Genomic DNA, 25,056 nt, shown 5'->3' on the forward strand with positions numbered 1-25,056 from the left:
ATTGCACCCAACAAGATTAGGAGTTGTTGAAAGTTTTTTCACTTCGTTATACTATAAAATAGGGCCTCTGTAGCTCATTCAGTATAGACAAAGCCCCTTTGGTCGGAAAAGACCTGGGTTCGATTCCCATCATTGATGTGAGGAATCTTTATCTGGTCTCTTTTGATAGAAGGTGAGTTAGCCGGTCTCATACGGAGGTAGGGGGAGATTTCACCTGGAAACTCAGGTTTTTTCATCCCCCAGAACAGGCAAACCGGTCCCATGAACACACATGGATTACAGTCATGAATGCATACATTCCAGCCGTAGGTCTGATTCATCAGCTATATGCCAGTCCCAAGCCTGTATAAAATGGGGAGTTGGGAAAAGCAATTGTGAACTACCCTGTAAAAATCTTAGGAGGAACATTTTGTGGGTAAGAATACTTGCTGACAAAGTCACCTAGGGTTGACGGAAGTTTTTTCACTTGGCTATACTACCAATTATATATTTGGTTTAATCCTTTATCCAAGTATTTAAGCAAACCAAGTTTGCACCTGAAGTATTTTCAGGACTGGGGCAACTCGTGATAAAGGTGGTATAAGTTCTGATCACTTGTCTTAGTATCCCATAATGCAAAGCACATATCTTTATGGGTATGTATAATGCTATGCATTTTGAAGGGTCACTATCCAGATCAGTTTCGACCTTTATTAAGGTCTTGTCAGTGGGAGCCAGACCCAGAGGAGGGAGCAAGATGGTAAAGGTGTTGATACCACCTTTACCACGAGTTGCCCCAGGCCTGAAAATACTTCAGGCGCAAACTTGGTTTGCTTACACTTGGATAAAGGATTAAGCCAAATATATAATTGGTAGCATAGCCAAATGAAAAAACATCCATCAACTACCTCTAATCCAGAGAATTTTAATAATAAGATGTTGACACCTTTTGGCAACTGGTATATGGTGATATGACTTCTGCATTACTTCCACATTAGTATCACCATCTCTGGGTCTGGCTCCCACTAATGTGCTTTTGCACAGAAGTGGTTGATTTCCCTGAGATGGAAATAGGTCTTTGCCTGTCTCTGAGTGGGGCCACCGCTGAGATTATGGCTCTGCTAGGCAGTGGGGTGAGCCTGTTACTGAGTGGAGCCACCGCTGAGTTGGACGGTCACTTGTAGGGAGTGGTCTGGGGGACCCCCTAATTTTTAGAGAGGTCTTTATTTAAACAGCATCTCAATAAAGGTCGAAACCAATCTGGGTAGTGACCCTTCGCATTATGGGATATTAAGGCAAGTGATCAGAACTTATACCACCTTTACCACGAGTTGCTCCAGTCCTGAAAATACTTCAGGTGCAAACTTGGTTTGCTTACACTTGGATAAAGGATTAAACCAAATATATAATTGGTCACTTAGGGTTGGAAAATGACTGAAGGGATAAATCATGATCATCATACTATAAAATAAAGCTGCCAAGAAATTATATTCTTGGTTTGATTCTTTATCCAAGTGTAAGCAAACATAGTTTGTGCATGAAATAACTTCATGACTGGACTACTTGTATAGAGATGCTAATGACCTCACATCTGCCTTAGTATCCTATCATACAACACACATATTGTTATGGACATATATAATGCTATGCATTATTGGGTGGGCCACTATGCAGACCAGTTTCGACCTTTTTTTGAGGTCTAATCGGTGGCTTCCAGACCCGGAAGTGATACCAAGGTTGAAGTAATGCATGAATTATACATGTAATGAATTATATATATATATATATATATATATACAAAGTAATGAATTATACATGTCCGTAAGGATATGGGCATTGCATTATGGGATACTAAGGTAACTGATGCGAAGTCATTACTCTCTCTACATACAAGTAGTCCAGTTATGAAGTTACTTCATGCACAAACTATGTTTGCTTACACTTGGATAAAGGATGAAATCAAGAATATAATTTCTTTGCATCTTTAATTTAAAGATTAGGAGTCAGTTGGGCAGATCTTTTGAGTTAATCTAGTGTGAAATTGAGGCCAGTAGTACAAAATATAACATTGGTTGCTGCTATAAACCAGAGGATGCCAGGGATAAGGAGGAAGATATGCACTGGCAGATTAGTACAACAAGTGCGAGTTGATTAATTATTGTTGAGGACTTCAACTTCAGAGACATTGATTAGAAGGAGAAAATATCACATGTTAGGAAGGACATGGAATTTATGCACTTACTGAGAGATAATTACTTGAAGCAGAATGTGACAGAGGGGACTTGGGATATGAGAGTGTTGGATCTTGTTATAAGGTCAGAAGACCTGTCCATAACTAAGGTGACTGCATTGCCTCCAGTTGGAGAAAGTGATCATGTGGCCTTGACTTGTAAGGTAGCAAAACGTGGAAATTCCAGTTAAGAAAGAGTATATCTGGAATTATAAGGCAAGTGATCATGATACACTTAGGAGGCAGAACTGTGGCATAAAGATCTATAAGGTAAGGATGTTCACAGCACATGGGGTATATCTGGAGGAAGCAATATCACACAGTATACCCAAGGGCAGGAGAGTCATTGAGTAGGAGTTAGATGGATGAGTAGTATCATTAAACATGAGCCACAAAAAAAGCAAATGTTGTGGATTGTATATATGGAGAAAGTTGACCAGCATGTAATGAAGCCAAAATCAGATTACGAGAGGAAATTAGCCGAAGAGGTGAAAGGAAATCTCAAAGAGTTTTTTCGTTATGTGGCAAGTAGGAGAAACAACAACAGCTATGGAAGTTACTTTAATGAGTACAGGTGATAAGAGGTAACAGTGGCAGCTGAAATTGTTGAGGAGTTTTGCAAAGTTATATAATCCAAGTTAAGATATTGTTATGGCAGAGGAGATGGGGGACTGATGTGAGAACAGAGGTTAATTAATTAAAGGTACTTAGGATATTGAAGAATCTGAATGCAAATACAGCTGTTTGATTGGATAGGATATCAGCTCAGATTTTAAGAGAATGTGCAGGAGAACTGGCGATGCCTTTGACCAGGCTGTTTAATTTAAGTCTCAGCTCTGGCAATAGACCCGGGCATCAGCTTCTGCCTGGTGTCTCCACTGGGGCCTGGCTCCCACTAAAGAGACCTCAATAAAGGTCGAAACTAGTCTGAGTAGCGACCCTTCCCTTAATGCATAACATTATACATATCCACAAGGAGATGTGTTTTGCATTATGGGAGATACTGAGATAGGAGTGATGTTAACTTGCTCCACCTTTGCAACGAGTTTCCCAGTGTTGTACCACCTTACCCCAGTCCTGAATATACTTTCAGGCGCAAACTTTGTTTGCTCACACTTGGATAAAGGATTAAAATAAATTTATTATAGACTAACCAAGTGAAAAATAAACTTTCAACATCCTTCTCTAAATCCAGAGTAATTTAATAAAAAGGTGGCACACCATTTGGCAACTCCTATAGGTAGAGATGACCTTGCTAATGCTTCTGCCTGGTATCTCCACTTGGGCCTGGCTCCCACCGAAGAGACCTCAATAAAGGTCGAAACTAGTCTGGGTAGTGACCCTTCCCTTAATGCATAACATTATACATATCTGCAAGGAGATGTGTTTTGCATTATGGGAGATACTGAGATAGGAGTGATGTTAGCTTGCTCCACCTTTGCAACGAGTTGCCCGGTGTTGTACCACCTTACCCCAGTCCTGAAGATACTTTCAGACGCAAACTTTGTTTACTCACACTTGGATAAAGGATTAAACTAAATTTATTATTGGTTCCTGTTCTCAGACTCTTTCATTTTTTTCTTGAATAATATTTGTGTATTTTAGTCTACAGTTTCCATCTGAGAGCTCCTCAACTTTTATTCACTTTAAAACTTTCTTACATGTCCTTTTCAATATGAAATTCAATTTTATCCTGCTCAAGACTAAATGGCGATCACTTCCAATTTCAAATCCTCTGTACACTATGGTGTCCTGCATCAGGGAGAAAACATCACTATCAACAATAACATAGTCAATGAGACTTTCTTATTCCTTGCCTCTTCTCTCCATGTGAAATTTTTATGTTGGAACGGTGTTAGTCCACGTTCCAACCAGTCCATGTCTGGAGTGGAAATCCAACAGATATTTGCATTATTATTAGCGTTGTTCTTTTCTCCAAATTTTCCCCATATTTTTGTATGTCTGACAATCATTTCCTGCTCTGCTATTTAGATCCTCAAAAAGCACCAAATTTTCTTTTTTCATTGTGTCAGTTGCTTTCTGTAAATCCTCAAAAAATTCCTTCATAATGTGAAGCTCTCATCATATTTACCTTAGTTGATCCTTCTGTGGGACCATAATCACAAATAAGTCTCATTGTCCAGTTTCCAATCTGATATTTGCCCACATTACTCTACTTGAGACTGCCTGCAATTAAAGAAGATTAGCCTCGTAATTAGTTTTGAATACTATGGCTACTCCTTCTTTTCCCTTGATCGTCATTGCCTAAATATAGCATTTTGTATTTATTGCTCAGAAAGATCTCACTAGTTTTTGTCTTTTTTGTTTCAGTCACCCCTATTATGTCGATCTGGTACTTATCCTCAGCTAGTTCCATTTCTTTGCCATTCAGGCTTGTTATGTTGATAATAGCCATTTTGAACTCTGGTGATGTTGAGTTGGGGTGGGTTTTAGGATTTGTTCCAGTGGCTGACTTTTCACTGTTTGTCCTGGTTCCCTGGCGAAAACAACGGGGCCTTGTTTAACCCAGTGACACACCATCTGGCATGAAATTCTGTCATGCTGTACCATCTATAATAAATTTAGTTTAATCCTTTATCCAAGTGTAAGCACACAATGTTTGCACCTGAAGTATCTAAGTATCTTCAGGACTGAGGCAACTCCTGGTAAAGGTGGACTGGACTAAGCTCTCATCACTTGTCTTAGTATCTCCCATAATGCAGAGCACATCTCCTTGCGGACATGTATAATGCTATGCATTAAGGGAAGGGCCACTACCCAGACCAGTTTCAACCTTTATTGAATGTTCAAGTACAGGTCAAACTCCAAAAACTCATTGTTGTTCCCCTCAGTAACAGGCTCACCCTGTCACTGAGATGAACTCTCAGCGTTGGCTCTACCCCGTGGCAGACTCACCCCACCACCGAGCAGAGACGCTCATTTGCTGATATGTCCTCTGAGGGGTAACAGAAACAGCCATGCTCAGTTAACTTCATGGGCTACAGCATTGCCATTCATTACCCACCCCCCAGGACCTGGGTGACAGCAACAGCCGAGCCTCAGTTAAAACTTCATGGGCTACAGCATTGCTATTCATCACCGAAGCTTCCAACTGGTTTTGACCTTTATTGAGGTCTCTCATCAGTAGGAGCCAGACCCAGAGGTGGTATTACTCTAGGATGGAAGTAACGGATAATCATATTTACCTATACGAGTTGCCAAAGGTGTCTCACCTTATTATTAAATTACTCTGGATTTAGAGAAAGATGTTGGAATTTCCCCCCCCCCCTTGTTTAGACTGTAATAAATTTAGTTTAATCTTTTATCCAAGTGTAAGCAAACAAAATTTGCTCCTGAAGTATCTTTAGGACTGAGGCAACTCGCAAAGGTGGACTAAGATCTCATCACTTGTCTTAGTATTTTGTCTTAGGGGAAAAAACTTCCAACATGTTCTACCATCATTTAATATTTTGGTTAAGCCAATAAGAATACAATTTATTCGGCTAAATCCCAAATTGCCAGCCCATCCTTGTTCATTCATTATCCACTTAGATATCTAACAGGGTGCACCACAAGAAGGTGAGGATTGGGAATTAGGTCAGAAGCCCTGGTCAGTTCTCCTCTTCCTTTAAAGGCTATGTAGAGTTTGCCTCTCAGATATATAGCTTTGACCTTCAAGCACCCTTTTATTGTTAATAACTATTTTAATTCTAACTGGAGTTGTCCACAAAATAACATTGTTTTAGTTTTATCTATAGATATTTTCATTCCAAACTGTTCTACTATAATGTTTAAATTATGTATTGCTCTTTGTAAATTGTCACCTTGATCTGATATTAATACCTGATCATCTGTAAATAATGACATATTTATTTTCTCATTCTGGAAAGTTTCTATACCTGGATTATTTAAAGCGTTCCACAATATTAATATTTCATTAATATAAATATTAAAAGGTATTGGAGATTGAGAACATACTTTCTGATTGCTTTTCAGCCGTCTTGTCTTTTATTTTTTGTCCACAGAGAGTAATCTGAGAGTGGATGCTTTGGAGGGCAGTGACACTAATGGTTTTGAAAGCATATGGTGTGAGGTAGAGGTGGGCAAGACGAGATATTTAGTGGGGTGTTGCTACCAGCCAAGGGGCACAGAGGGGTAAGGAGTGGGAGATGTTTAGGGAGACGAGCTTGGCAAGTGCTAGAAGGATGATTGTTATGGAAGATTTTAACTATGGCAGTATAAATTAAGAAGAGGAAAATGCATGTAATTTTAAGGGAATGGAAATGCTAGAATTCTTGAGGGACAAATGTCTTAGGCAACACGTAACAGAAGGAATATGAGGTTCAAGAGTTTTGGATTTGGTCATAGCATCAGAAGTGCTGATTATAACTGAGATGGCATCTCTTCTCCCAGTTGGAGAGTGACCATGTGCTTTTGAATTGGAAGATGAATAGACATGCACGAGTATCAAAGAGGAAGGAATGCACATGGAATTATAAGGCTGGTGATTATAATAGTTTTAGATATCAATTTGGGGCAGTTCCATGGAGGGAGGAATTGGAAGGGCAATATATCAGTAGTGCTTGGGAAATTGTGAAGGAATATTTGCTAGCAGCAATAGCAAGCTGTATTCTACAAGTGAAGCAAATGACACAGTTTGGTGTAAAGTGGATGACAAACAATATCAAACAGGAACTCCAGGTGAAAAAGAGGTTATGGAAGAGATATAAGGAGAGGGGTGGAGAGCAGATGCATGAAGAATATAAGACTCAGGCCAGGAGAGTGACTAGTATGGAATATGACTGGAATATGAGAAGAGATTGACCATAAGATCCAAAGAAAATCCCAGGGAATTTTTTAGCTGTGTGGCCAGTAGGAGAAGAAATGATTGTGGAAGAATGACATTGTGGGATAAAAATGGGAACAGAGTGACCGATGAAGAGAACATAGTGGAGTTGTTCAATGAACACTTTATTGGATTATTTCATCCTGGAGAAGTAAGTTTTAATACTAGAGGGAAAGGGCAGGTTCGAGGTTTAGAGGTGCAAGAGGAGAGTGTGTTTCAAATAGTACTCTGAATGTCAATAAATTCCATCCAGTCTCAGACTGGATGGAATTTCACCACGTGTTTTGAGAGAGTGTGCTGAAGAACTAACAGCTCTGTTGACCTGCTTTTCTATGAAATTCTTGCTGCGATAAAGGTACCCAAGGAATGGAAGGAAGGTAACGTAGTGCCATTGCATAAGGGTGGTAGCAGACTAGAAGTGTCAAATTATAGAGCAGTTTGTGTTTTGTCAGTAGTTGTTAAGATCTTGGAGAAAATAGTGAGAGACCATATACAGTGTTCGGCAGATGAGGGTAATGTTATCTGTGAGATTCAGCATGGATTTGTTAAGGGGTGCTCTTGCTTTAGTAATATGATTGTGTTTTATAATAACATGACAAGAGTGGTTGATGAGGAATGTGTTTAGAGTTTTTTGGATTTTGCAAAGGTATTTGACAGGGTACCACATGATAAGCTGATATTTAAGTTGCAGCACATGGGTTTAGATATCTAGGTTAGTCAACTGGATTCAGGATTGGCTATCTGATAGGTATCAGAATTGTGTATAGTGGGGCAATATCAAGGAAACAGAAGGTTACAAGTGGGGTCCCTACAGAGCTTAGTACTGGGACCTGTATTGTTTAACCTTTATATCAATGACATTGTCAGTGGATTGCAGGGAGATATTCAGTTGTTTGCAGATGATGTAAAACTAGGAAGGGTTATTAGTAATAGTGTAGATGTGGCAGCCCTGCATGAGGATATGAATAAACTGGACAGATAGCCAAATGAATGGGGTTTTCAGTTTAATGCAGCAAAACATAGTCTTGGAGTTTGGGACACATCAATGGGAGACAGCATACTCTTTTGGGAGAGCCGTACTGCAGGAAGTAGGGGGAGACAAGAGATCTGGGGTTAATGATTGATAGAAACCTGAAATTCAGGGAACATATTGCAAAGGTGGTGAAGGTAACCCAGAGACCTGCTATTGTTCTCAAATTTGGTCCCTAGGATTTGAAGGGGATAAATTAACTGTGAAAAGGGGTACAGAGGTGGATAATAAAGATGGTTTCAGGACTATACAATTTTGGTTATGAGGATCGGCTGAGGGAATGTGGACTGCAGAGTTTGGTAGTTAGAAGAAGGAGAAGCAATACGGTTGAAATTTTTAAACTGCTGAGAGTTACAGGGTTGACACTGGGGATTTCTTTTGCTTGGTGGAACAGGGGAAAGGAGCAAGGACAAGGGGCCATCCTTGGTAGTTATGAAAGGAAGCTGTGAGCAAGAGGGTGAGGAGTGGTTTCTTTGCATGGAGGGTGGTTGAACCTTGGAATTCATTTGCCTGATAGAATGGTGAGAGCATGAATTGTCAGTGAGGTCAAGGATTGGTATGGTAGACTCTGTGTTTTCCAGAAAAGGACCTCCCACAATGAGTCTTTTGACTCCATGGAGGCCTGAATCATAATAATATATAATAATAATAATAATAATTATTATTATTATTATATTTTATTTTACAGGTAACCCTCATATAATGTGGATGTTAGGTTCCATAGAAATGCCGCGTTATATAAATCACATTATGCGAGATTAAGGTCACATAGAAAAAGTAGGGTTACGTTCCAAAATCTTTTTTTTTTTTTTAATTATATAAACATCAATGACATACCCAACAAAAAAAAGAATAATTTTATTTAATTCAGGTAATTCATGTAAGTTAAGAAAACATATAAACTATGAAACAAATACATAGTATAAAATTATAAAAATTACAAATTGTACGTAAACTTCATTTCACATAATGCATAAATGTTTTAGGTAAAATAAAATAAAGTGCATATTTTAATCATTATCATTGTCTTCAAAACTAACATTTCGTAGATGTTCTTTATTTACAAGTGGCCGGACGTCGTCATCACTTGAAATCTCTTGGATGTCATTTGTATAATTCTCGTTGCATACGTCACTGGTTTAGTTATCAAGAAATCAGTAATAAGACTTTAGTTACAACTATGCTGCAATTTTTTGATTAAGTTTATAATATGGAGCTATACAAATATCCAATTTGCCAAGTCCAATCCTTCTGCTAATTTCTTTAAACTGAATTCTTCAGATTCGGATTCATCACAATCAGAATCTTCGGCAGAACTTTCCCTGCCATTTGGTTCGACGTCATCTATTAATTGTACCAGTTCCTCTTCATTTAAATCTATTTTCCTCAATTAATTCACTAATTTCGTTTTCAACCATATCGCAAAAGCCCTCTAAGTGGCCAGTACTATAAAAATACATTTTTTACATAAAAAAAACATTACATATTAATTATGTATGGAAAACTCACCAGAAAATAAAGTGCTCAGCTTGAGATTAGCACACTTATGATTTTTGATGCTCTTTCCTGACAGTAAATGACAATTTTCAAAATAGAAACTTTATATAACCAATTGATGAAAGTGTGTGCTAAAGGGTATTTCCCCTAATATAAATTCGGTGCCTATAACTACATGTGCGATATGGGCAGACACAAATTTAATGAAGATAAAATTTGATTTTTAAGTTGCGCGATGAAAAATATATGAAATGATAAATGGTTATTACAATTTGCAGACCGTATTATATCGAAACTACATTGTATAAGTACCTCGTTGAACAAGGGTTACTACAATTTGTAGACCGCGTTGTATAAGTACCGCGTTATACGAGGGTTACCTGTATTTTATTTTTGTTTCATTATTTTTGTATATATTCAATTGCATATAATAAAATATTAACTATATTTATTCTTTGTAATATATCAAACAGTATATATCTTTTTACCTGGTCAAATGCTGTTTCATAATCTATAAATAAAAGATGAGTTTCTGGGTTAAATTTTCTTCTTTTCTCTGGAGGTAAAATGAATAGAGTGATCGAGGAGTTTTGATATGAGGAGTGAGCAAGCAAAAGAGTTGGTTGTTGTAATAGGGACAAATGACTTGACTAGGAACAAGGAACATGTAAGATTAGATATCAGGAGGTTGTTGAGAAGAATAAAATATAATAGTATATTAGGAAAGCTAGCCAATGTGTTACCCAGGTATGACAGTGAGGAAATGAGGTAGAGAGTGAAGTCTTTAAATGATATGTTAGCAGAAATGTGTGAGGAAAAAGGAATACAGTTTGTTAATTTGTGGAATGAGCTTGAATCATGAATTGAGCTGCATAAGAGTGATGGATTGCATTTGAATGGTTTTGGGGTGAGTCGTTTAAAGAGAGACGGCTGCTGGAAGATAGAGAAATGAGTGCAAAGAATGAATCTGATCAAATAAGAAGTGATGTGAAAGAGCATGAAAGTAAGAAAAGGGAGATTGAAGTGGTTGTTATGAATGAAAAATTGGGTGGCATGAGTATAAAGAATGAGAGAACAAGTGTGCAAGATAAACAGAGAAACTTGGAGGCTAATGGTAGACAGGGAAGCACAGCATAAGAAAGGTTCATGCTCCAATGGGGGTGTGTGAATACATATGTAGACAAAAAAGGAAAGGGATGACCTGGGATCGAGAGAAAACAGTTGGATTTGAAGAAGAGTCTAAGATCAATAAGGAGAAAAAGAAATGGCTGGAGTTAAGTATGAAGAAGCTACATGTAATAAGTGGCATCAGTGAAACTTGTTATAGATCCAGGAATGAGTTGTTATGTTTGTATACAAATGCTAGAAGGAGAAAAAAACAAGGAAATGAATTGTTGTATTAATTCAGTTTGTTTATCCAAAAATTGATGGAATAAACGAGACAGGGTTAGATGAGAATGACATCCTGACAGGAATAGAGATGGAAGGGTATATGTTGAGTTTCGTGAAGATAGAAATGGTAAAAAGGGAGCAGGAGAGCAAGAGGGAAATAATGCCTGTGGTTTTGAGGCAGTATGGTGTGAGACATGTTGTTATAGACCTGGTAATGTGGATGGTAGTGACCAAGAAATATACTAATCAAATTAGCCAAGCAAATAAGAAAAGGGTGATCATTATGGACAACTTTAATTATGGCAATAAAGATGGAGGATGTTGAGATAGCAACTGGAAGTAAAGAAAATGAGTTTCATAAGTTTTCGATTAAAAATTTCCTCAGGCAGTATGTAAGAGAGGGCACACATGGATTGCGGATGTTAGATTTGATCATATCATCAGAGGATGTTATTATAAATAAGGTGTCAAATCATCCTCCAGGTGAGAGTGACCATGAAGTGTTTATCTGGGTGGTTGCCAGCAGCGTGAGGACCTCTGTGAGCAAAGGGTATATGTGTAAAACTGGTGATTATGAGACTCTCAGGAGGCATCTTTCAGGTGGAGCATGCAACGAGGTGTTGGCTGGAAAGAAGATCAGTTCAGCTTGTGTGATATTCAAGAACTATCTAGTAGAAGAAAGTGAGTCTGATTGTAAGCAAGCAAGAGGTATATGGGGAATTGAGCAAACTTGATGTTAATGATGCTGTGGGACTTGATAATATATCACCATATATTTTGAAGGAATATGCCAGGCAGTTCTCATCTGCATTGACATATTTGTGTAATATGACTTGCAGTGGGTCAAGTTACTGGGGAGGTGACAGAACTCAAGCATCAACCTTGATTGGTGTTGGATAAAATGTTGGAGAGGTTGTTGAGACCCAGGATCCACAACTGGGCTGACAGTAATGGTATTATCACTAAAAATCACACGTACTAACCACAGTGATAAGTTTTAATACATAAATATTTCATCCCAAGTATTTTGCGACATCCTCAGTACAGTAATTCAAACAATACTAGGAATAAATTGGGATGAAATATTTATGTGTTAAAACTTATCACTGTGGGTAGCACGTGTGTTTTTAGTGATGAATTCACCATAGGTTTCATTGTATTAAAAAAAAAAAAAAAAAAGAAGGTATCTTTGATGGACAGCATGGATTTACTAAAGGAAGGTCATGTTTTAGTAATATATTTACTTATTACAATAAGGTGATGGCTTCATTGAACAAAGGAGATGGATTCGCAGTAGTATACTTAGATTTTGGAGACATTTGATAGATTACTGCATGATAAGTTTAGTCAAACTAGAGTGGACGGTGTTGGATATTAGACTAGCACATTTGATCGGAGATCGGCCATCTGGTATCAACAAGTTGTGTATGGGAGAACAACATTCCAGAAGAGGAAAGTCACTAGTGCTGTGTTTCAGGGTCTGTTTTAGACTGTATCTGGTTATCCTGTATGTTAATGATATTGGCTAAGATTTGGATGGGGATATTCAGTTGTTTGCATAAGATACAAAGTTGGGACTAACAGTGAGGAGTAGAGCAGATGTTGTGGCCTTACAAGAAGATTTGAATAGATTGAGTGAATAGGCATGGGAATGGGGATGCCATGTCAATGTTGCAGATTGTAAGGTTATAAAATTTGAGAAACAAATATGGTATGTAGAATTTATGCTTTATGTGGATATTATTATTATTCAAGCCTCCATGTAGTCAAAAGACTCATCGTTTGAGGTCCTTCCTAAGAAACACAAAGTCTATCAAGACTCATTGAGGAGAGGTCCCCCCCTCCCCCTAAGAAACACAAAGTCTATCATACCACTCCTTAAACTCATTGACCGTTCTTGCTCTCACTACTCCATTAGGCAATGCATTCCATGGTTCAACCACCCTCCATGCAAAAAAACCACTCCGCACCTTCTTGCTCACGGTTACCTTTCGTAACTTCCAGGGATGGTCTCTTGTCATCACTCTTTCCCACTGTTCAACCAAGTGAAAGAACTCCCCAGTGTCAACCCTGTAACCACCTTTTAACAGTGTAAAAGTCTCAATCATATCACCTCACCTCGTTCTATTCACCAATCTCTGCAGTCCACATTCCCATTCCTTCAGCCGATCCTCATAACCAGGGCCGGCGGAACCAGGCATGCGGGCGCCGCTATGATGGAGACGCCGCCGCCAGGGAACGGTTCATAAGTTAATTTTTAAGAAACAAAATTTTTATCAGAAAAACAAAAAAATTCTTAGAATGATCAATATTAAAATAAATGATGCTGTATACACTGAATAAAAATTTAAAAAAAATGTATATTGCCACCTCTTTGATCAGCCGGCTGTTTACAATTTTGCAGCAAGAGCAGGCTAAATGTTTGTCTGCAGAATGTTGTGTCTACTACTAGTGAAACGGTGACCAGTTTTTATGTGCAGAAACGAATTTTCGTACAAAATATTTGTTGCTAGTTAACCAGTCATATGGTACACATCTCAGTAGGCGACTGACAGTAGCGCAGTGCGGACTATTATTTCATCTCTGTGTCGTGTTGTGTAATAATTTCTTGTGGGTATAAAATAGAAATGGAATCAAAAATTTTAAAAAAAGTTATCCAGTGTACAAAATCATAAGCGTCACGCTGCGAAAGAAGCAGATATTAAGAAACAAACTGGGGCTCTTAATAAATTTGTTAAAATATTAAAATATTCCGATGCAGATTGTAACCAACTCGATACATCAGAAATCAGAGTTGAAGAACCGTGCGCATCATCCAGTTTGCATGAAGGTACTATTGCAACTATTGAACAAGATAATTGAACATGATTTAAGTGAAAAATAGTTAGGATTTAGTCAACTACAACAAGATTTAGTTGTAGTTGACCACGAAACTAACACATTGTTAGTCTCTGTGAATTTAGAAGATCCAGGTGAACGGGGAAATATTGATGAAAAATTACGAGTTGTTTTAATTGAAATGGGGCCTGTTCAAAATAAAAATATAATATATCCCAGAGATGAATATGGTCATAAATTTGGCAACCAGGTATTATAATAGAAAAATGGAAAATGAGAGCTCGTGCCTAGAACATGGCTCATTTATTCCAAAACTTTAAATTCTGTTTTTTGCTTTTGTTTCAAACTTGTTGCACCTACTGAATCAACTGAATCACCCACTGAGTCTTGTAGAAGGTTATAACGATTGGAAAAATGTAAGTACAACTTTACATAGACACGAGACTAGTTTAACTCACATGAAAAATTTCTTAAAATGGAAGGAACTTCATAAAAATTTAAAAAACAAAACTACTATTGATTGCCAGACTCAAAGCACATATGAAATGGAAAAGAAACACTGGACGAGTGTTTTAGAACGCTTGATTGAAATTATAAAATTTCTTGGTAGCAGAAACTTAGCTTTTTGCAGATCATCTGATAAATTATATGAAAGAAATAATGGCAATTTTTTAAAATTAGTCGAACTGTTTGGGAAGTTTCATCCTGTTATGGAAAATCATGTTGAAAGGGCCCTACAATGAAACAATAGCGTACACTATTTGAGTAAAGACAGTCAAAATGAAATATTGGAAACTTGAAGTAACGCAATCAGGGATACAATTTTATTATAAATTCTAAAAATCTAAATATTATTCCATAATTTTAGATTGCACACCTGATGCAAGTAAAACAGAACAAATGACCATTATTATTCGCTTTGTTTCCTGTGACAATGGAATTGTCAACATCAGGGAAAACGTTTTAGGTTTTGCAGATATATCAGATTCCACAGGACGTGGTTTATGTGCAACAATAATGGAACAACTGGAAAAATGGAACATTCCCATTGAATGTTCAATGGGAATGTTCCATTTTTCAGGTCAAGTTGTATGACAATGGGGCAAATATGGGCTCCAAAATTTGCTTTTGAACAAAAATCCTCTAGCTTTTTACGTGCCATGTGCTGCTCATACTCTAAATTTAATCATTAACGATGCAGACATATGAAGGCAGATGCAATTAGTTTCTTTGCAATTATTCAAGAAATATACAATTGTTTTCATTCTCTTACAAACATTGGGCAAGCCTTTTAAGGTTTGTAAAAAAAATTAACATTGAAACAGCCATCAGAAACGCGATGGGATAGTAAAATTAATGCAATCCACCTTCTATGATATCAGTTAGGAGAAATTTATAATGCACGTTTTCAAATTTTAAATAATGAAAATTTTAATAAAGAAACTCAGCATGAAGTACAAACATTATGTGATAAAATAAAGAACTACAAATTTATTTGCTCTCTTATAACTTGGTATGATTTTCTTAACAGAATAAACCCTGTGAGTAAAATGCTTCAAGACAAAAATATGAACATTACACTTGCTTTAGAATCTATCGAAAACTTAAAAATATTCTTACAAGAGTATCGATCAGATACAAATTTTAAAGAAGTTCTAAAAATGGCAAAATAACTGAGGGAAGAGGCAGATGGAGAATAAGAATTTAAAACTGGTATGAAAGTTCGACGACGAAGGAAGATACGACAATTTGACTACGAGCGTCATGACGAAACACCACAATCGCCAGAAGATAAATTAAGAGTGAATGTGTTTTATACACTTCTAGACATTGCAGTGTGTTTGTTAATAGAGCGTTTTGAAGAACTAAAAACATATTATGATAATTTCAATTTCTTGTATAGATTACTACAAATTAATAACGAAGATTTACGAAAAAATGTTGACGCTTTAGAGATTCTCTTGAAGGACGGCAACAATAAAGGCATAAATGCAATAGAACTATATGACGAGTTATGTGCTTTCCGGGATATTTTTCGGAAGGATAACTTAAATATTCAATACCCTTTCGATATTCTTAATTTTATTGTGTCCAATAATTTATCTTTCCCTAACTTTTCAATTGCTTTAAGAATACTATTAACCTTACCTGTTAGTGTAGCGAGTGGTGAACGTTCCTTTTCAATGTTGAAATTGATTAAAACCTACTTAAGAACAAGTATGTCACAAAAAAGTCTTGTTAGTTTGGTGTTAATAGCTATTGAAAATGATATATGTGCGGAATTAGACGTTAAGACCATTATTTCTAATTTTGTGAATATGAAATCAAAAACCTTAAAATTTTAATTAAAACATTTTCAAGTCTATTTATATAATTTAATTTATTTTCTGTTATTCTGTAAAGATATTATTTTTGGAATACTTATATTAAATGTTCTAATTATTTCTGAATTATTTTATTATTTTCTCATCTATCTTGAGTTTCTTTTAATTTCCTAAAAGATAGTTCCACTTATAAAAATTATTACAAGTTACTAAGTTCTTGCATTTTACAAGCCAATTCTTGTAAAATGCAAGAATTTTTATAAACTTTAGTTCAAATAAATTTTAACTTTAATTAAAATTCATTTTAATTTTGTTAGCCATTCAGGTCGGTGAGAAGGCTATAATCCCTGTATCATTATATTCAACGATTGAAGTGAAGTGGCTTTATCAAAATTTGCTTTAACTTTTGAGAATTTTTTGAATATTCGGGTTTTTAAAGATTATCCTGCCTAGTCAACACCCCCAGTTTGTTACATTTAGCGAACCAACGTGTGGCTGTTTTGTCAAAATTTATTTAAGAAATTTCAAATAATTTAAATTTTTATTATCGTAAAAGAACCACACACTCCCAGATCGTTACAGGAGCGCTTAGATAAAAACTGCATGCGCGCCTCAAAGACCCCAGCCCCTGCTCTGCTCATAACTATCATTGTACAGTCCTGAAACCATCTTTGTTATCCGCCTTTGTACCCTTTCCACAGTTAATTTATCCCCTTCAAATCCTGGGGACGAAATCCGAGAACAATAGTCCAAGTGTGGTCTGATCTGGGTCTTATACAATGGAAAGATAACTGTTTTATCTCTGCAGATCAGCGTCCTTCTCATTATTGCAGCAATCCTCTGTGTTACCTTCACCACCTTTGTAATATGTCCCCTAAATTTCAGATTTCTATCAATCATCAACCCCAGATCTCTTGTCTCCTCTACTTCCTCCGGTATAACTCCTCCCATAGAGTATGCAGTGTCTTGTCAATGTTTCCCAAACCTCAAAACCTTACATTTTGCTGCATTAAACCGACACCCATATTCATTTGCTCATCTATCTAGCTTATTCAAATCCTCTTGCAGGACTGCTGCATCTGCACTATTACTAATAATCCTTCCCAGCTTCGCATCATCTGCAAACAACTGAATATCCTATTAGATATATGAAGAGCCAAGGGCTTCAATTCGGCGACTTATGACTTGTTTAAGTTAAGGGATATTACATCCCATATCGTTTCTTAGCCGAATAAGAAACTCAAAGAGTTTCATGCCGAATATAATAGAAACTATATAAAGTTTGGCGATTCCAAGCGTAAGCAAATACCTAGATACTGCAGCAACTGACCTTAAAGGTAGTGAAAGCTGAGGCACCTCATGTCTAAGGTGGAGCAAGATCCGATCACTATTCTTGATATTTACCCATAATGTGAACTTAGCTCCTAGGAGCTATATTTCTGTTCAACATTATGAACTACCCAGACCAGTTTCAATCTGTATTGAGGTCTCATCAGTGAGTAGGTAGACCTAGTTAATATCAAGTTTGTAGTGAACAGAACTTACAACCCTTCTATGAGTATTGCCAAGAGGTGTCCTAATAAATTATTAGATATACGAAGAGCCAAAGGCTTCAATTTAATTGAAGCCCTTGGCTCTTCTTATATCTAATAATTTATTAGGACACCTCTTGGCAATACTCATAGAAGGGTTGTAAGTTCTGTTCACTACAAACTTGATATTAACTAGGTCTACCTAATTGAAGCCTTTGGCTCTTCGTATATCTAATAATTTATTAGGACACCTCTTGGCAATACTCATAGAAGGGTTGTAAGTTCTGTTCACTACAAACTTGATATTAACTAGGTCTACCTACTCACTGATGAGACCTCAATAAAGATTGAAACTGGTCTGGGTAGTGACCTTCTCTCATAATGTTGAACAGAAATACAGCTCCTAGGAGCTAAGTTCACATTATGGGTAAATATCAAGAATAGTGATTGGAGCTTGCTCCACCTTAGACACGAGTTGCCTCAGCTTGCACTACCTTTAGGGTCAATTGCTACAGTATCCAGGTATTTGCTTACGCTTGGAATCGCCGAACTTTATATAGTTTCTACTATATTCGGCATGAAACTCTTTGAGTTTCTTATTTGGCTAAGAAACGATATGGGATGTAATATCCCTTAACTTAAACTGAATATCCCCTTGCAATCCACTGACAATGTCATTGATATAAAGGTTAAAAAATATAAGTCCCAGTACTGAGCCCTGTGGGACCCCACTTATAACCCTCTGCTTCCTTGAAACTGCCCCACGATACACAACTCTCTGATACCTATCGGACAGCAAATCCTGAATCCAGTTGACCAATCTGACATCCAGACCCATGTGCTGCAACTTAAATATCAGTTTATCATATGGCACCCTGTCAAATGCCTTCGCTAAGTCTAAGAAAATGGCAGTATATGCCTTTCCCTCATCTAATGTTCTTGTAACTTTATTATAAAAGGCTAGCATATTGCTAAAACAAGCGCGCCCTTTCACAAATCCATGTTGGCTCTCACAGATAACATTACCCTCATCTGCCCAATGCTGTATACGGTCCCTCACTACTTTCTTCAAGATCTTAACAACTACTGATGACACACAGAACTGGCCTATAATTACACACTTCCAGTCTGTTACCGCCCTTATGCAATAGCACTATCTTACCTTCCTTCCATTCCCTGGGCACTTTTCCTGCAGCCAGACCTTTCATTGAAAAGCCAGGTCAAAGGCACTGTCAGTTCCCTAGCTGCCTAGCACATGCTCTCAAAACTCGTGGTGAAATATCATCCAGTCCCACAGCTTTATTGACATCCAGAGTACTCAGTATTTGAAACACACTCTCCTCCTGTACCTCTAAACCTCGAACTTGCCCTATCCCTCTAGCATTAAAACTGACTCCTCCAGGACGAAATACTCCAATAAAATGTTCATTGAACAATTCCACTATGTTCTCTGCATCAGTCACTCTATTCCCATTTTTATCCCACAATATCATTCTTCCACAGTCATTTCTCCTCCTACTGGCCACATATCTAAAAAATTCCCTAGGATTTTCTTTGGATCTTAGGGCCAATCTCCTCTCATATTCCAGTTTCGTCTTCCTTACCATACTAGTCACTCTTCTGGCATGTGTCTTATACTCTTCATGCATCTTCTCTTCACTCTCCTTATATCTCTTCCATAGCCTCTTTTTCGCATGCAATTCCTGTTTAATATTGATTGTCATCCAATTTACTCCAAATTGTGTCCTCTTGTTCACTTGTGGTATACAACTTACCATTGCAGTTAACAAATATTCTTTCATAATTTTCCTCGCACTAATGATATCCCAGCCTTTCAATTCCTCCCTCCATGAAACTTCCCGAAGTTGACATCTAAGATTATTATAATCACCTGTCTTATAATTCCACATACGTTCCCGTCTTTTTGATACTCCTGCATGTTTATTCATTTTGCAAGTCAAAACCCTATGGTCACTCCCTTCAACTGGTGGGAGAGATGTGATCTCAGTTATTATCAACTCTTCTGATGCTATAACCAAATCCAAAAATCTTGAACCTTTTGTTCCCTCTATTACATATTGCCTAAGACATTTGTCCCTCAAGAATTCTAGAAATTCCATTCCCCTATTGCTACATGCATCTTCCTCTCCCCAATTTATACTACTGTAGTTAAAATCTCCCATAACAATCATTCTTCTCGCACTTGCCAAACTCAATTGTCTAAACATAAGGTCAGAGCTCTGCTGCATGTATATATTGGCGGAAGCAGAGAAAATAAGCGATCTTTTGGTGATGGTGAATAAGAATCGATCTGAAATTTAGATTACAACACAACAAATTCTGGGAATGATGCAGAGGACACTGACTTGTAGAAGTAAGGAGATTCTTGTTCTGTTGTACAAGGTCTTTATTAAGCCACATATCGACTACTGTTCACATATTTGGTCACCTGGTTTTGAAAAGGATGAGGTGCTGTTGGAAATAGTCCAGAGGTGATTAACTAAGGTAGTTTCTGATCTCTGGAATGTCGAATATGAGGAAAGATCAAGAAGGTTCAATTTACAGAGTGTAGTAAATAGGAGAAGGAGGGGTGATGTGATAGACCCATACCTGTTAGTAAGGTGATGAGGAGATGTTGGAAAGGGTCCAGAAGGGATTGATTAAGGTAGTTTCTGATCTCTGGAATGTTGAATATGAGGAAAGGTCAAGAAGGTTTTAAGATTCTCAGTAAATAATCAAGGTTTTTTTTTTTCTGTAATTTCTTTTATGTATTATAATTATTTTTAATAATGTTCAACTTTTTTTGGAGGGGGGGGGGATATGAAACTCCTCACAGATTATCCACATTTACCAAATTCATGGTTCCCATAATCCATATATTAAGGAAACAATTCATTTATTTATTCTCATTCTCTTTCTGTCACCTAATCTCATCTCTGATTTCATCTTTTCATATTTATTCTTCTCAGCTTAATCTGCATCTTTGTCTCCTATCTTGTCAATTCCATTTCATACTCCAGTTACTCTATTCTCAGTAAACACCTTTATCACATCCCAATATCCATTCATAGTCTCATGCCTGCAACTCTGTCACCTCCTTCTATGCCATCGAGCTATAAATTTTGTAAAAATCACCATAATTGAAAGTTGTGTAGTTATTGAAAGGAATTCATATATGGAAGCGGTGAAAGAGAAATATAAGATAATGATATGATCACCATTTTAGGATGCTTATACTCCACTATTAAAAATGAATGCATTCAAAATTATTAAAAAACTAAAATTTATTCTAATACGCTGAGCTGCCTCATAATGAGATCATACACACACACAAACAAAGAATATCCGAAGTACCTGTGTACTAAAGCTTGAAATTACGTTGAAATTACATCTGTCACATACCATGGTTTGTGTACCCATGTTTTTAATAATAAATCATTAATATTATACCTCTGTGTTACATATATGTATTGTGTTTGTGCATGTATTAATGCATCTCTGTATGCACACATTAGTTATTGGATAATAGTTTCTTAAAAATTTAATTAGATCAGATTGTTTATTGAGGAAATTTCAGAATTTAATATTTTATAGGGTTCTCCTGGAGCATCTGGTCCTAAAGGAGCTCAAGGACTCCGTGGATTAAAGGTTTGGTGTGAAATATTTGTTTTTTTTTTAATTTAATCAGTGCTGTGTAAAACTGTTAGCCAGACATCCTTTTTTCCCTTTATTATACAAATAATAAATGGAGGGATATTTATTTAAAATGTATATATCTTGAGGAAGAAATATTCTTTTACACTATTGAGTTATCATTACAAATATTGATAATTAACATGAATATTTGTTATAATTTAACTATTTAGAAAACAATTCATTATGAGCAATATTTGAATCATTGTTAGTTTTATCTTTCCACCTTTTCATGCTAAAATGAGCTAAGTCTTTGATTCTTTTATATTGCCATCCCGGCATCAGATTTTTTTTTCTATGAACTACCTTATTATTGGTTCAAAGTAGATGCCTTAATGTAGTTCTTTATAATTTTAAAATGAAATACTTCAAGAAAATATATCACTGTTGTGTGAAATTCTATTATGTTTCTGAATATTTAAAAATATTGAGATAACAAATCCTTTTTCTTTAGGGTGAACAAGGAAATGTTGGGCTTCCTGGGGCACCTGGCGAATCTGGTCCTCAAGTAAGTTAATATCAAATATCAAATATATATTATATTGTTACATGCATGTTATAATGGTTGTGTGTGTTAGTCATAAAATCAGAAACTATATCTTGGTGTCATGTAACACTTTCATATTTAAATTTGATATCTTGAAGTTTAGTCATTTTCTGTGATTCATGAAGGGTCTGAGGATATTTAGGAGCTATTGTAGTGATGCCTCTAAGTCCTTCAGTGATAAGAGTGGTAGCCTCTGTATACATATACTGCAATTTAAATAACCCACTGAATATAGTTAAAGTATTCAATGATCAGTTCATCATGTATTTCATCCTCATGAAGGCAACATTATGATAGGTTGGAGTGTAGAGGATATGGTGGACAAGCAACTGATTGTGAATGAGCAAGATATATAGGAGGAATTAAGTAAACTTGATGTTAATAAGGCAATAGGACTTAACAGTATATCACCACATGTCTTGAGGGAATGCTCTGTGCAGTTAATGACACCTCTGGCACACTTGTTTAACATAAGTCTTGAAACAAGTTGAGTCCCAAAGAAATAAAAGGTGGGAAAAATTGTTCTGCTTCACAAAGCGAGGGGGGGGGGGGAAATAAGACTGAGGCTACAAATTTATAGGGCAAGCTGTGTGTCTGGAGTTGTTAAGGTATTAGAGAAGTTGGTGAGGACCAGGATTCAGAAATGTGTTGATAATCATAATAATCTTCATGATGGTCAGCATGGGGTTTGTTAGGGGGAAATCATACTTTAGCAGTCTGCTAAAGCATGAAAAAAGGTGAACATTTCACTGGATATAGGAGATGCATATACAGCGAGTGGCATACTTGGATTTTTCAAAGGCCTTTGATAGACTATCACATAACAAACTGGTAGCTAAATTGAAATAGACAGGATTAGATAACATTGAGTTGGATAGCTGATTGGCTGTTTGACAGGTGTCAGTAGGTTCTGTATAGAGGAATTGTATCCCAAAAGAGGAAGGTCACTAGTGGAGTGCCACAGGGATCTCTTTTGGAACCATTATTGTTAAACTTGTACATTAATGATATTGGTACCAGCTTAGATGTAGCAGCTCTTAGATGTGAACTGTAGACTAAAATACAGAAATATTATTGAAAAGAAAATGAAAGAGTTTGAGAACAGGAATCAAACCGTGGAGATTCAGTGGCAAACTCTGAAGAAAACATTGATTGATTCTGCCAGAGAGGCATGTGGTGAGGTTGTGTGCAAGGATAAAAAAATCAGAACTCCCTGGTGGACACAGGAAGTTAAAGAGGCAGTGAAGGAAAAGAAGAAAGCATATCAAAAGTTCCTGGCAAATAAGTCAGCTTTTACTCTTACAGAATACAGAGACAAATGTAAGAATGCTAAACAGTGTGTAAAACTAGCTAAACAAAAGTCATGGGAGGACTTTGGCAAGAATATAGAAAATAAATAGACAGCACAGTGGTAAAAAAAAACACTGACCAGGCATGCAGTCAGGAATACATATCCATACTTGAAGTCGAAAAAGCCATCAAAGGCTTGAAATGTGGAAAGGCAGCAGGAGTAGATGATATTCGACCAGAAATGCTGAAGTACGGTGGTATAAGAGTCTTACAGTGGCTGCACTGCATAGTTCAGAAAGCCTGGACAGAGGGACGAATTCCCGATGATTGGAGTAGAGCTCTCACAGTACCCATATATAAAAAGGGAAATAAAACTGAATGTGAGAATTACAGAGGTATTTCCCTACTGAGTGTTCCTGGCAAGATCTATGCAAGTATACTTGAGAAACGGTTGAGAAGAATTGTGGAAGAAAAGCTTGGTGAAGAACAAGCTGGATTCAGGCCAAATAGAGGCTGTCAGGATCAGATCTTCACTTTACGACAAATAGTCGAGAAAGCATGGGAATATAACAAAGATCTGTATTTAAGTTTTGTCGATTTGGAAAAGGCATATGACAAGGTGCCAAGAGAGAAGCTATTCAATACACTGCAGTTATATGGTGTCAATGGGGCATTATATCAAGCAATACTTAGTCTTTATTTGAGTTGTGAGTCAGCAGTTAGATTTGAAGGAAGTACAGGAAGATGGTTTAATGTTAAATCTGGTGTGAGACAAGGATGTACATTATCCCCTCTGTTATTCATTATCTATATGGATCACATTATGAAGGAATGTGGTATTAAACCTGATATCAAAATTGGAGATGTTAATGTCAGCTCTTTGCTTTATGCGGATGATGTTATACTTCTAAATAAATCCGCTACAAATCTGCAAGATTCTCTGACTAAATTGAATAGCTGTTGTAATAGATATGGTATGAAGGTCAGCAATAAAAAGACAAAGACAATGAAAATAGGCAGAATCATTGAAAATGTCAACTGTGTTGTGAATGGAGAACCTGTGGAACAAGTAAAACATTTCAGCTACTTAGGCACAATTTTTACTGAAGATGGTAAACTAAATATAGAAATAGACAACAGAATCAGCAAAGCTGGTATCGTGGGAAGTCAATTGAATAAATTCATATGGAATAAGAAAGAAATTAGTCGGAACACTAAATTAGCTGTATACAAGACAGTGTTCAAACCAATTTTAACTTATGGATCTGAGAGCTGGGTCAGAAGTAAAACACTTGACCAAAGACTAGAGACCGCAGATATGAGAGTCCTGAGAAAGATTAGAAGCGTGAACAGATGGCATCAATGGCAATATCATATTAAAAATGAGGATATTAGGAAAGAACTTGACATTGTCAGCATCCAGGAATGCGTTAGCAGAGCTAATCTCAGATGGTATGGTCACTTAAATAGAATGGGAGAGGAAAGATTAGCAAAACAAGTGTTCTCTGCCAGGTTGGCAGGAAAACGACCCAGAGGAAGACCAAGATATAGGTGGATTGATACGGTACAAAGTGCCTTAGACGATAGAAATATAAGATCTGATAATGTTGGAGTCTTGACAAGTAACAGACTGATTTGGAGGAAAATTGTAGATAGGAAGTTAGTAATGATGTAATTTTTTCATGTAGTACTGTCATATCCTGTACACCCCTTGAGGGTACATGGCAGGAATTTGATGATGATGATGATGATGATGATGGTACCAGCTTAATTAGAGATGTGCAGCTGTTTGCCAGTGATGCAAAGTTAGAATGAACTATGACAAGTAGAGCAGATGTTGTGGTCTTTCAGGAAGATC

The 25,056-nt window shown here is 36.8% G+C and overlaps 1 protein-coding gene across 1 annotated transcript in view; it reads left to right on the top strand.

The window, feature by feature from the left end:
• Positions 1-25,056, top strand: part of LOC150100214 (uncharacterized) — an 850,396-nt gene that overhangs the window by 609,256 nt on the left and 216,084 nt on the right. The window contains exons 33-34 of the mRNA XM_090402345.1: positions 21,263-21,316; positions 21,816-21,869. Coding sequence (XP_090258471.1) covers positions 21,263-21,316; positions 21,816-21,869 — 108 coding nt within the window. The remainder of the gene's footprint in view (positions 1-21,262; positions 21,317-21,815; positions 21,870-25,056) is intronic.

The sequence above is a fragment of the Typopeltis vanoorti genome, chromosome 13 (genome assembly GCF_054136105.1).
Source record: "Typopeltis vanoorti isolate ZY-2024b chromosome 13, IOZ_Tvanoo_1.0, whole genome shotgun sequence".
Taxonomy (NCBI): Eukaryota; Metazoa; Arthropoda; class Arachnida; order Uropygi; family Thelyphonidae; genus Typopeltis; species Typopeltis vanoorti.